Source organism: Diadema antillarum, unplaced genomic scaffold (assembly GCF_040938485.1).
Source record: "Diadema antillarum isolate AM-2024a unplaced genomic scaffold, OU_Dant_1.0 scf00000001, whole genome shotgun sequence".
NCBI classification, from domain to species: domain Eukaryota; kingdom Metazoa; phylum Echinodermata; class Echinoidea; order Diadematoida; family Diadematidae; genus Diadema; species Diadema antillarum.
Genome location: NW_027270890.1, coordinates 3,049,557 through 3,063,672, shown reverse-complemented (window position 1 = coordinate 3,063,672; position 14,116 = coordinate 3,049,557). Strand labels below are relative to the sequence as shown.

The 14,116-nt window shown below is 39.8% G+C and overlaps 1 protein-coding gene across 1 annotated transcript; it reads left to right on the top strand.

Annotated features, from left to right (window-relative positions):
• Positions 1 to 57: 57 nt before the first annotated feature.
• On the top strand, positions 58 to 13,735 carry LOC139721924 (uncharacterized). The gene is made up of 13 exons (XM_071633280.1): positions 58 to 70; positions 384 to 539; positions 1,360 to 1,500; positions 3,079 to 3,195; positions 4,127 to 4,282; positions 4,997 to 5,134; positions 6,025 to 6,126; positions 6,797 to 6,964; positions 7,390 to 7,539; positions 10,751 to 10,855; positions 11,458 to 11,613; positions 12,328 to 12,465; positions 13,686 to 13,735. Exons 1-13 carry the CDS (start codon positions 58 to 60, stop codon positions 13,733 to 13,735), a joined length of 1,590 nt encoding a protein of 529 aa, XP_071489381.1.
• The last annotated feature ends 381 nt before the right edge of the window (positions 13,736 to 14,116 follow it).

Here is a 14,116-nt window from a genome sequence, read left to right as displayed (position 1 = left end):
GACGATTAACTTTTAATAGAAAAGTTGCTCCGCTTGCTTAAATGGTGAATATTCATTATGGATGATTCTGGTCTGATAGTCAAGCTTTTTTAGTGTTTGGTATCATATATTACATTTTGATATGATATGATAAGATATGATACAATGTAATATGATACAATGTAGGGCCTATGATTTGAAATAGGATGCACACTGGCTGAAGTGATATAGTCTGTTGCCTGAAATACAGAAATAGAAAATAGAAACATAGAAATACAGGTGGTGAACATGACCAAAAGGCTATTACATCTGCAATATGTACTCAATCTATACATTGATCATCAAACATTTCTCCCTGACTATTGTGCAGTGTTTTAAATTCATCTCTCTTCTACTCTCCGTAGGGCCACCATTCCAAGTTAGGATCCTTCCCCCAGATTCCAACCAATTCCTGGTGGGCCAAGACCTGACGTTCCTGTGTGAAGTGCCCCTGGGTAGCCCCACTGGCCGACCCCAGTGGAGGGGACCTGATGGTATGCCCATATTTGGTATCACCCAAGGTAAGATTTAGGTCCCAGAAGTGAATAATGTAAAGCAAGAAATTTTCGCGGCATGAAATTTCCACAAATTGCGATTGGCATTCAATGAATATAACGTAGACAAGAACTTTCATGCGCATTTTAATTTCGTGAATTTTGGCTGTTGTGAAATTTGCAAAATCATAATTTACACACAACAATTTCTGGTTTTACAGTAGTTATGACTCTATTATGATATGCTGTCATTGTCCTATACTTGGTGATTTTTTTTGACAATAGTTGAAATATACACTATCTAGTATCTAGTATATTGTGTATACTGAAAAAAATGCAGCATGAGTGATTTTATTTTCAACAATTCTCTTCACCAAATACATTCTCTTGAGTCATAATGTGCAAATATGGCTAAGCTTGGGTGAATATTGGAAATTATATAAATATAGTAACAACACCAATAAAAACACAAATTGATAAGTCTTGAAGTCATTATTCTGTATCAACACAAGTTTTGTACCACTGGAAAGCCAAAATGATCTTTAAAAGTTATATCTTACAATGTATGTTTTAGAAGACATCCTTGAGTATGTCAGTGCAAAAAACACATTGCATTGGTCATTGTATTCAGATACCCTACCCTTAACATATTTTTAAACTTTTAATGTGTTGCTCGGCTACTTTTTGTCTCTTTCAATGCTTCTCTTACTTGCTGGAAATCTCTCTGCACCTTAACCTGTTGAGGAGGAGTCTGGAGTATACTCAGGCAGGGGTCTATGGGAAATGCATGCTGTAGCAAAATCAGCCAGTCCTCAACGGGTAAATCTCTCATTGTTCTTCCTTGCAGGAGCCCTGCCTCACATGAGTACCCAGGAGGTGGGATCCTACATGACTCGCCTCGTCATCAGGGGCCTGAGGAGAGAGGACGCAGGGACCTACACATGTTACACTGGGCCCCACACGGCCACCTTCACCATCACTCTACAAGGTATCATGATGCAGAAATCACTGTTTATAGAGTCATCGTATCAGTGCACGTCAAGATGACTATTCATTCATTTTTGTTATTGTGGTGGTAGTGATTACATATAAACAAAAATTGCCATATTTTTACTGATAGTCAATCATACAACCTAGTGGATTATTGTTCATCAGCATGTTTCATTTGAAGACCAGCAAAGATTGCCGGTCATCTCCTTCAACTCAAAATATGTGACATGACACTAAATCTCAGAATAGCATGAGAAAGTATTAAACATTCAGCAAAGTATGATTGTTTGAATGATTTTACCATCGAAGATGATGAATAAAAAAAATCTTATGATCTTGGGCTAGGCACAATTGTGAAATTGTATTCAATGTGTACTTCTTGATTAGGGAAGTACGTAGGCCAATGTTATTCATACCCAATACCTTGAAGATTTTTTCAAAAAGGTCTGCATGATGTTAGTCTATAGTAACATATGGACAAGTTGTGCGCATCTGCTCCGCATGCCCCACGCGAACTCGTTTAACACGGGAAGTGAACATCAAAATTAGCGCTTTTTGATGAATTGACTGTAATTATGCGAAGCAAGTCACTTTTTTCGAAAACCTTCAGGCGCATTTTGAAACTTTAAAATGTTTTGCGTACAATGATGCTAGATTTGCAGTTATTCTATGAGAGGAAAGGGTAGACTTTTTGGCATTTAAATATCCATGTTTTCATCTTCCCTATGGAGATTTCGCTAAATTTCCCGATTTTGAGGGCTCGATCGGTGTACAATCAAAGGCTTGTCAAATTTTACTGGAGTATGGTATAAATTTTCTTCGGGCGGATTCTGAAACTAGAAGACTTTAGCTTGAGATTCATGTTATGATGGTTCCTACTCGTCAATAGGAAACGGTAGACTTTTTTGATCTTTCCAGATATAGTTTTATCAAAAGTTGCGGTTTGCTAAGATATTACAGCGCTGGGTCTGTACGTACTCTGCACAAAGTGCATATCTTCCTATCCCTGTTAACACCGCAGAGCGCCAGTGCTCGCAGTGCGCTGCATGGTTGCGTGCTGAGCTACAATCCACCGATTCCGCGAGAGGGAATTCAACGACAGGCCAACTGGAGGGAGCTCATCAAATTAGATAGCTTGAATGTGTATTTGTTTCATCAGTATGAATAAGATAGATGTATGAATAACGAAATGCATATAGTATCAAAACGTTCAGTGTTAGAGTACCTACTAATTATCAACAAAGCCTGTTTTTCCAAGCAGTCATCACGTAGCCGTCTGGGCGTCTGCTGCGTTGCTACCATACATACTGTGTACTAGCTATGTAGGCACATACAGCCGGCCGTAGCCTAGCCCAGCCTAGTCGCTGTCGCACGGCGTCTGGTCGGGCTAGTGGTACTGTAGACGTGACGTACCCTAGGTGCAACGCTGCCTGTGTGTGTAGCGTATGGATGGATCGCGGAAAATGTATCATTTTGATCTGTGCGCGCACGAATGCACTTAGCCCACGCGTAAAATTTTCTGCACGTTTTAGGGTGAAACTTTTTCATACGTATGCATAAATCATTGTGTTGCTAGGTGGGGGTGGAGGTGGAAGTGCTACATGTCCCATCCCCTGTCTTAACGGAGGAACCTGTATGGATGGCACCTGTGTCTGTCCACAGGAATTCACTGGCCAGATCTGTGAGAGAATGGGTAAGAATCATGGCCTTAATTTAATTCTTTGAAAAACAACAACAACAACATATATACATAGCATAGGAACATATAATTGATTGCAATGTTTGTTTGTCTAAGGGTGTGTTTTGTATGTGTGTCTGTGTGTGTCTGTATTGTAGTGTTTGGTTGATTGTTATATTATGTTTCTGTGAATGTTTTCTCTCATGGACTAGTTACAACAAGGTATGCCAATTGTACATTTATATCAGTGATATTATACAACCAGCGAGAGATGTTTTCTGTGCTGTGTAACCTTGAAAATCAGGTGAAGTCTGTTAGAATCATATGTATTGAAAGACGAATAATATGATCATGGCATTTGTGGATTGTAATGGAAAGCATATGTAGTACTTAAGTGAATATGAAATGATGCTGTCCATATATGGTAGTAAAACCATGTTCCTCCAAATCTTGTCAACTGTATCTTTGACTAAAATACTGTACAAAAATTAGCATATGTTTTTTGATGGCATAAACAAGATCAGTGTTTAACTAATTCAACATGTGCATGTATGGGAATATATTTGTATCTCTACGGGTATACACACACATGCATACCGTTGGTGGGGTGACAAAACCTCGTATCTCACTATTTGGTGAAAATGAGTTTTCTTCATTATATTGAAGCTAGGAACCATTACTATGTAATTCCCAATCCTTATATGCCCATCTGCAAAAATAAGGTCACAAATGATAACTAAAAGTTGGCTGTTTCCATTGAGTCTACTTATATGTTATGGCAGCCATGTTTTTTAGCTCTCCTGAACATTTGACATTTTTGAGATAGGAGGTTTTGTCACCCCACCAACGATACATTGTATGTTACCATTTGAGGTCATTTAGGATACCATTGCTGATCTCTAGTATGAAGCATTTTGTCTTCCCTTCATTTTTTTTCTTGATGTAGTCACACCATTCGCCATCCGCATCGTTCCACCATCGGACACCACACCCACCCTCGGCCAGATGGTCAGCTTCAACTGTGAGCTTCGGACCGGTGGTCAGTACACCAGTCCAGTCTGGCGATCTCCCAACGGTCTTCCCATCAGCCCCAGGGGTGTGGGTGAGTTTGACCGGTTGGTGGTAGTAACCACTTTCCCTTTTCTTACATCAAGTGTAGGCAAGACATAATGCATCAAATTCATTTACAACAATTGTCACAATTGTCATTAGTCATTATGGGAGATCTTAACCCGTTGAGGACGAGTCCCCAGTATATTCGGGCAAGGGTTTATGGGAAATGCCTTTTGTTACAAAATTAGCCTGTCCCCAATGGGTTAAAATGAGAGAGCTGAATAACACAGACCCTTTGTGTAACTCGAACTCTGCTTCGTTAGGAGTTATATTCATTCCGAATATTATTGCTTTTCACCTCTGTAGAAAAAAAAAAATAGAGAATTTAAATAAAATATTTACGTGTTAATATGACAGCCATCTTCCATCTTCTGACTGATTGTCACTCAAAATAGTTCTTTTGACCAATATGCAGTCCAACCTGCCTATAGTGGCCAACTGTCTGCAGTGGCCATGGTTTTGCTCTCCCTTGGGTGGCCTGTAGGGACAGGTTTGACTGCACATGCAGTTAGAAGTTAGTAAGAAGCAGAGGAAGCAGTGGAAGATATCATAGGTGTATAAACAGTTTGTTAACCCGTTGAGGATGAGTACCAAGTATACTCGAGCAGTTGCCTATGGGAAATGTTGTAGCAAAATCAGTCCATCCTCAGTGGGTTAATGGATGACTTGAGTGTTAAACCTATCCTGTCTTCCCCATTGCTAGGCAACCAACGGATGTTCACCCAGGCCACATCACCTTACAACACGGCTCTGGTTATTGAGAATCTCCAAGTCTCAGATTCAGGAACATACACCTGCTCAGCTGGACCTCTGACCACCTCTTTCACCATCAGTATACCAGGTATATTTCCTGTACTATTCTGTATTCTTTATAGGTTTTAGGAGCATCATGTTTGTTGTTCAAATGGTAGCCATGTTTCTTCACCAAGGTTAGCACCACAGGAAAGAAGAAGTGACTCATGTGATTTGTACCATGCAGTGTGTAAGCATGAATCAAAGACTGGGTTTTAGACAGTCAGCATGTATAGTGCACATGTTTTTATAGATTGAAGTACTTTTCACTCATTAGGCTGCGAAATAATGTCTCTTAAACTATGAAGTGTCATTCTTTTTGAAAGGGAAATAGATATTTGTGTTTCAGTCTCGTATATGCTATATTTTGGTTCTTTTAGGCATTAATTTCCTGTTAGAAAGGATATCTTATGCATGTACATCATTTTGATATATTCCTAGATTGCATTAAAGGGGCATTCCAGACAATTTTCATAATTCCACATAATGTAGTACATAAATCGACAACTGATGAAATAGGAGGTTCACATATTTCAGAAATGTAATTCCATTACAATACCGGTTGCTTTTGAGTTCACCTGTGTATAATATATGCATGCCTGAGCCCCAACTCATGCATTTTTATGGTGACTCTGCCATGTCATCATCTTTGTTCATTCCAGTTTGTTCTAAATTTTGAAAATATTCTTATTCTTCATCCCAGTTATCATATATTTTGAAACTATCCTCAGTATAGCTAATTTATAGTTGTTCAAATGTAAAAATCTGAAAATCATCCAGAGGTCTCCTTTAATCAAGTTGTATTACTACTGAATCACATATATTCAGATGAAACTATTTCTTCTCGAGACACTCTTTACTGCTGAACACCAGACCCACTGGAGGAATTGTAGGTTCTTTGACAAAGTAGTTATTTGTGATTCTTACACCCTACTCTAGATGCCAGGCCCTGCCTGAGACCTTGTCAGAATGGAGGTTCATGTGTCAATGGCAACTGTGCGTGTCCTCCCAACTATGCAGGCGATCAGTGCCAGATTCCAAGTAAGTCCTGGATCCAAGTGTGATTGTAGATGCCTTGTGTTTTTCATCCTGTGCATATCATGGTTTATGCTGTCAGATGTTATGTAATATGTTACTTTTCTGGTATAGATATGTAACAAATCACAGAATGATACTAGAACCAAGTTTTGTGTTCAGATACTGTACATGTACAGCTGTGTATGCACAAGCAGCAGTTGATGACACATTTCCATAAGTTGTTCATTTCAAGCTTTGTGTTCTTTTCACCATTTTAATGGTAATTGGGAAAGAAATAGTTCGGAAGAGCGTGACTTCTCAAACAAACCTTTTTATATAAACATTGCACGAAATGAGATGAAATTGCTTGTAAAAAAAGTACATGTACCTGGTATTCCAAGGATTTGAGCAAGAGGACAAATGACAGCTAGTATTCACTTGATGTTGCAACACTTGTGTGCCGGCCTGGGACAGTGCCTGCAGGGCAAACTTTTGTTTTCATTTTTATAGATATTATTTTCATGCAGCCAGTGGGTTAAGTGAAAGGGGTGGGTTAGACAGAACAGGTTGGAGGAGGATCCAGGCAAACTGCACAGATGAACAATCACATAGCAGTTGCAGAAGCTGTGAGGTTAAGACTGACATATGCCAAAAAGTTGAGCTCTCATCATCAATATTTTTTATTGTCCAACAGCCATTGGTCCTGGTGGTACCTACCGCATCACCATCACTCCATCCTCTAACCAGGTTCCCAGGATTGGGGGCAACATTGACTTTGACTGCCGAGTGTCAGACAACAGCGTCTACCTCAACCCAGTGTGGAGGGATGCTAACAACCAGATCATACCATCTTTCTCCCAGGGTAACTTTTAGTGATATCTATCACATATTTTGTACAATGAATGTGAATCAGTGATTGTGATTTGTGAATTCTCATGTGTTTAACGCAATATGATTTTGACATGAAAATAAACATTTTAAGCTGTGATTATCATGTATGCCTGCATGAATTCATGCTGCAACAGTTAAGTCAATGCTGTAAAGACATGTGAAAATTCATAAACATACCCAAGTCGAAGTATTTTAGCCTTTTTTAAAGCGTGCTGGTGTTGATTTCATCAGTGTAATGCTCATGGTCCCATTAAAGTAGAATTCTATGTGCATGATATAACTGTTGTTTGTAAAGCAGATTGTGAGAGGAAATAAAGTGTAAATGAAGAGAAAGAGATATTGGTGTTTACGTGCCCCCAAACAGTGTCAAGTCATTCATATTTATCTCAATCTCAGGTGTAAATGGGCGGTTGTTCACCATTCCGACAAGCAGCCGGTCATCCACACTGTACATCAACAACCTGATGACCAGCGATGCTGGACGATACACCTGTACCACAGGACCACTGACGGCTAGAGTGGACATCCAGACCAGTGGAGGGACAGGTAAAAATGTGATTTAATGCTGTCTTTCACTAAAGAGGTAGTATTATGACACATGTTGGATCAGAGTCAAGTTATTTGAAAGTATCTTGTCATTTCCTTTGTGTGAAATACATGCTTACCAAATTCTGAACCATATTCTCTTGCATTATAGAAAAAAATGATTGCAAAGGGTAAGATGATATTTTGAATTAACTTTTTTGTTCATGACCATACTTGAGACATGTCACATACAGGGGCGTCACCAGCTTTTTTTCAAGGAGGGTGCGTTTTGACAGTAAATGTAAACTGTGAGATTTTTTTTAATTTGATTTATTGGCTCCTGTGTCATCATGTACATTTACACACACTCTATTATATTGTACATGTTATACTTGTGATTGTATACATACACGAATCTTTATGAAGGACTATACGGGGGTACATTATGTGACGGTGTGAGATCCTCGGCGATGATCCGTTCCGCTCCTTCAATGCGGAGGGTGTGGGAGGGGGATACCCCCTCCCACGGTAAGAACTTTTTGTAAAAACAAGAGTGTAAAAGTCGCGTTTACAGAGCATAGTGAAAATAAACATTCCATGACTATTACGGGGGTACATTATGTAACGGTGTGAGATCCTCGGCGAGGGAGCGAAGCAACCGAGCGGGAGAGGGTGTAGGAGGGGGATATACCCCTTCCACGGAGGGACTTTTTGTAAAAAGAAAAAAAAGAGGAGAATTGTATAACAATTAAATGCAAGCGAGCGGAGCGAGCGAGCTTGAAAATTTTTATATTTTACAATCCCAAACTGCGGTTTGTACCGGTAGCTATAATTTTTCGCTTTGAAGGGGGGCGCACCGGGCGCAACTGCTGGCAATTACTGGCAGCAACATGAGGATGGCATAACGATTAAATGCGAGCGAGCGGAGCGAGCGAGCTTGAAAATTTTGACATTTTACAGTCCAAAAACTGCCGTTTTTAGCTCTATCTTTTCGCTTTAGAGATTAAAGGGGGGGGGGTGGCGCACCGGGCGCAACTGCTGGCAATTACTGGCAGCAACGTCAGGAGAATGGCACAGCGATTAAATGCGAGCGAGCGAAGCGAGCGAGTTCGAAAATTTTGGCATTTCACATATTAAAAAATGCAGTTTTTAGCTACATCTTTTCGCTTTGAAAATTAAGGGAGGGGGGGGGCGCACCGGGTGCAACTGTGGCAATTACTGGCAGTAACATCAGGAGAATGGCAAAGCGATTAAATGCGAGCGAGCTTGAAAATGTTGACATTTTACAGTCAAAATATTACCGTTTGTAGCTATATTTTTTCGCTTTGGAAATTAAGCAGGGTGCACCGGGAGCAACTGCTGGCAATTACTGCCAATAGCATCAGGAGGATGGGATAACAATTATATCATCTGTATCACTTCAGTCAATCAATTTTCCTTCCAACGTTTTTGTTACCCCATGGTTCCACAATTATGTTTTCTCAATTTACTTTGTTTTGATTATGCAACCTTATTCTATATGTTACCAAAGAAAGTGAAATGTTTATGTTCTTTTCGAAAATTGAAATAAAGTTTTAATTGAATTGATTTCAATTGATTAAAATGCGAGCGAGCTTGAAAATTTCGACATTTTACAGTCTAAAAACTGCCGTTTGTAGCTATTCCTTTTCGCTTTGGAAATTAAGGAGGGGGCACACCGGGTGCAACGGCGGCTGGCAATTTCATACTGGCAGCAACATCAGGAGAATGGCATAGCGATTAAATACGAGCGAGCGGAGCGAGCGAGAGTGAAAATTTTGACATTAAAATTTTACAGTCCCAAAACTGACGTTTGTAGCTATGTTTTTTTTTTCGCTTTGGAAATTAAGGGGGGCGGTGCGCCACTGGTAGTCAAGGATGTCGGTTTATGTTCATGATTGGGGGAGGTATGACCAGCGAGGGGGCGTCGAAGTGACCAAGCGGGGGAAGGATGTCCAAAATCTGCACTTTAGAGCATCCCCTAATTGTTTATGTTTGTGTGTGTGTGTTTTATACATAGAAAAGTTGGGAAGTAGCCCAGGTCAAGGCTTATCATAGGCAATGCAAGGCATTTTGATATAGACTATAGTATGTAAAGCAACACTCTGATCTAGCTTTGATATAACGAAGTGTAAGGTACAGAGGTGTACATTCTACATCACATTGCGCAACATTGCAGCGACTCTTTGCCGTTCGGATGTTAATAATAATAATAATAATAAGGTCTTATTTACCCAGGGGTAGCCTCTTCAGTGTTGCCACTGCTCTACCAGAGGGCCCTGCTATTATTATTACCCTAGCGTTGCCAGGTACCCATTTATACACCTGGGTTGAGAGGAACAAAGTGGGTAAAAACATCTTGTCCAAGGATGTAAGCACTGGGCGGGATTCGAACTCGCGGTCCTCCGTTCGGGAGTCGGGAGTCTTATCCACTATGCCACAGCGCATAGTACACTGCTCCATCCTGCTTATCATTCAGAATGCCAACCAGGAATCACACTGAATCACAATCTTTTGTCGGCTCCGGGCTTTTTTAGCAATGTTTCACACTCTTGATGCCTCTTTAATTATGGTTAAAAGAAATCGTAGAGAAAAAAAAAATAATTTCTTCCTCACCCTTTCATGTCAATTTCAAAAGCAGTTTACCAACCCTTGAATTACTATTTTGATTTTTTTTTTCAACCAGCGGATTGAGGGGGGGGAGGTGCCCCCCCCCCCAGTTACGCCACTGATTGGAGACCTATAACGGGGGAGGGTGTGGGAGGGGTATCTCCCTCCCATGCGACGGAGCTTTTGCATTTTCTCAATTGATAATCCGTTGCACAATGAATGAAATATACGGGCGATAGATAGTAAACACGTGATGTATATATAGCATCAGTGCTGCCAGAGCCGGGGTGCGATTGTTTTTGTTTTTTGTTTTTGTTTTTGTTTTGTTTTTGTTTTGTTTTGTTTTTTTGTTTTTTTTTCCTCCTGGTGCAAAATTTAAAAAAAAAATAAGAAGAAAAATAAAAAAAAGAACAATTATTTAGCGTCCGGCGTTGAGGTCGCTCGCAGACTGAAGCGTTTTTCCTTTTCTTTTTTTTTTTTAGGTTCTGAAGGGGGGGGGTGCGTTCGCACCCAGCGCACCCCCTCTGGTGACGCCCATGCACATAGTATTCAAACAGTAGTGCCATACATTTTTGTAATGGAATGGGATTTTTCTGTCCCTCAGTGCCAACAGACCGCTGCTTCCCCCCATGCTCAAATGGAGGATCTTGTGTCTTGGGCAGATGTGTATGTCTACCAGGCTTCAGTGGAAATGCATGTGAGAGTCCAGGTAAGTCCAGCATGCACTTAATAGAGGGACCACTATCATGTAAATGTATTCAGTGTTTCTACAGAGTGCATTTAGTATGAAATATTCAGTGCTAGTGTTGGTCATACAAATTCCCCTCTTAAGGGCAGATGTTGTGTGATTGTATTATTTCACTGATCATTCAATTTAGTTTGTCTCCAAAATTCCAGTCAAAAGTCATAATGTGAGAGCTAAATTCGAGCTTGTGCTGCAGAATGGGAGAGAATGTTAAAATGATTTTTATTTACCAGTTCGAACTATGGTGTCAAATTCAAAATTTTGCCTTTACCCTAATGATCAAAATATGTTCAATGGAGCTCAATTAACTTTATTTTTTACCAGTGACTACACTCAAGTATCCATGGTGTATATGATGCATAATAATATGTTTGTATACTTTTAGTGTTGTATTTATATGATTCTTATTTATATCTTCTGAGATGCCTCCAACTTCTTGGTTTTATCTCATCAGTATTTGCTGATCAGAGGTTTGTGGTTTTTTTTTACTAGTGGTACATGTACTTGATAAAGACTGAATAGCATTGAAAAGAAGAAATTCATTGTTTTTGCCTCGTCTCAACCAGAAACCACCCATGTGCTGACTGTGATGCCTGTCACCTCGGAGCAGCCTCGACTTGGAGACACCCTCATCCTGCTGTGCCAGTCACCTGGCAACAATCCCTATGGCAACCCAGTCTGGCTGGATTCTCAACAGCAGCCAATCCTGCCTCGTCTGTCAGGTGTGTTTACATCCATGGTAATATCTCCAAATCCTTCCAGTTGATCTGTGTTTTAGTTTGCTATGTCTAAACTTTCTGTCATACACAGCAGTCATTGATATTCTTTTTTTCATAATTCTGTAATGTCTTTTTCTGCCTTGATTTTCATTTTTGGGGGGATCAAATTTCATGGATCATTACTGTATGCCCATTGGAAAGATTAAAGGGATAGTACAGTTTTGGTTGAGACCTAATTTCAGGTTTCTAATGTTTTTTGGTGAGATAATGATAAACTTCTAATGAAATATGAAAGAGGATGTAATTCCATGAGGAATTCACATTTGATGAAATTTGGTTTTGAAATGGCTGAGATATCCAAAACAGAGTTATTTTAATAAAGTGTGGGACCCACAATTTTTTTAGGATCGCTTTGTTTTACTTTAATTGTTTTTGGATGTTTCAGTCATTCCAAATCTGATTTTCATCAAATAAACTTTGAATTCCTCTTAAAATGGTATGCTCTGTACTATTTCATAAGTGTTTTTTGGTATCTCGCAAGAAGTTAAAAGCCCAATTCTCATCTCCACCAATGCTATATCATCCCTTTAAGCCTCGGAAAGTGGTTGGGAAGTCCAGCTCCCCCAAAAATTAGACTTGCTAAATATAAATATGCCATATACATTACTCTGTATAGCAGATTAATGAAAATCTTCCTTTTCTTGCTCCCGTATGAAGGTACTCAGAGAGTGTACGTGGACACACCCATCCCTGGTACCACCAGACTGAACATCAACGCCCTGAGCCCACAGGATGCGGGTACCTACACCTGTCAGGCTGGTCCACTGAGGACAATCTATGACATCGCAATGGAAGGTGAGTTTTGTATCTTCTTCCTTTCACCTTTTTAACCCATTGAGGATGGGCTAATTTTGCTACAACACGCATTTCCCTTAGACATCTGCCCGAGTATACTCAGGACTCGTCCTCAATGGGTTAAGATTAGTCCTGACTATACTCAGACAGTTGCCTATGGGAAATGCAAGTTGTAACAAAATCAGCTTGTTCTCAACGGGTTAACACAGGTATGCAACTACAGGATTACATTTTTAAGTATTTTGTACTGTTTATTTCTTTGTTCTCGTTTTTTTCTTTTCCATAGACACTGCAAGTTTCATAAAAAAATGCTGTTTTTTCTAATATCGTATTGCTGCACTTGTCTGTTGCAGGAAAGATATCCTGGTTTTGTTTTTTCCAAAAAAAAAAATGCCTTTCCAACCTCAGGATACTGCAGTGCTGTCTCTGCTTGTGTCTTGCCTGTTTTCATGTCAAACAACGCAGACAGATGCCTTGGGTTAGGTGATACCCAACAATTCCACAGGTGTCTTCAGTATTTTTCAGAATGTGAGAAAGATAAAGCTGTTGACATATCATTTAATTCCAGATAGGAAAGATGGAACAAATTTCCATCAACATTGGAATGACAAATTCTGCCTGAGTTATTGCACCTTTTAGATCTGCCAAAAGGTGCCTCTTTTTAGTGCCCATACTTATTCTTATCCTCAAGTTTCAAAATGTTTACTGTATTTTCTAATACTTGTGCAAGCTAAGGATATACTGTGCCAGAGAAAACAAGACTGATAATGTCTTTTTGTGGTAGTGAATACAAAACCTTGTACACCAATGGTGTAAAACTAGTGCAAAGCCCATTTCATAAAACTTGTTATCAATGACAAGTTGTCATAGTTGTTACAAGCTACTGAAATCCTTTTTCAATTCAATTCAATTGTGACCCGCTGCAACAAAAGCATCCGAAAGTCGGGGTGGACAATTTCCTGAAAATGACATGACATTATTCCCTTACTCTTCCACTTTAATGTCATATATAACATGATTCATATAAGTACTCGGTTGCAGAGATATGGATGATTTTATTAGCGCATGTCGAGTGGTTTAAGAAATCAGCGTTTCGAGAAAACCGCCTTCAAAGTTTTCCTTCCGACGCTATCATGATCAAGGGGAAGCAAGGCAGTTTTCACCGTTTAACAATAGAGGGTACGCTCCTAGCAACCTCCGCGATGTTCATTCAAGCTTAGCGCCAGTGGTCTACGCAGGACCAATCAGTATCCCGGATGCCACGTACTGACCAATGAGATCACTCCCTCGTTGCTAGGGGCGGAGTCTAGCTGTGGCGCTAAATCCAAATCTTCGGACACGTTTCTGTTCCGTTGAAAGTCGGAAAATCATGGCCCAGAAAAATGCTATTTTCTTGCCTTACCTTTGATCATTTAGCTTCAAAATTTCTGCAGATGATAGAAGATATATTAGACTACAAAATTATGTCAAAAACAGAAATCCGAATGTTTTGACGGATTTTGATGATCTGACTTCAAACTCGATTTTCTCGGCTCACCCATCAGCGACTTTAGGATCCTTTTGTTGTAGCGGGTCACAATTCAATTCAAAATCCTTGCATTTGATTGGCTAAGAGCAAATTTGTCATAGAAATGTGGCAGTTGTCACAGAT

Coding starts and splice junctions, on each gene's coding strand:
- LOC139721924 (XM_071633280.1), top strand. Junction 4,283..4,996: donor CATCAGCCCCAGGGGTGTGG/GTGAGTTTGACC, acceptor CCCCATTGCTAG/GCAACCAACGGATGTTCACC. Junction 6,127..6,796: donor CGATCAGTGCCAGATTCCAA/GTAAGTCCTGGA, acceptor ATTGTCCAACAG/CCATTGGTCCTGGTGGTACC.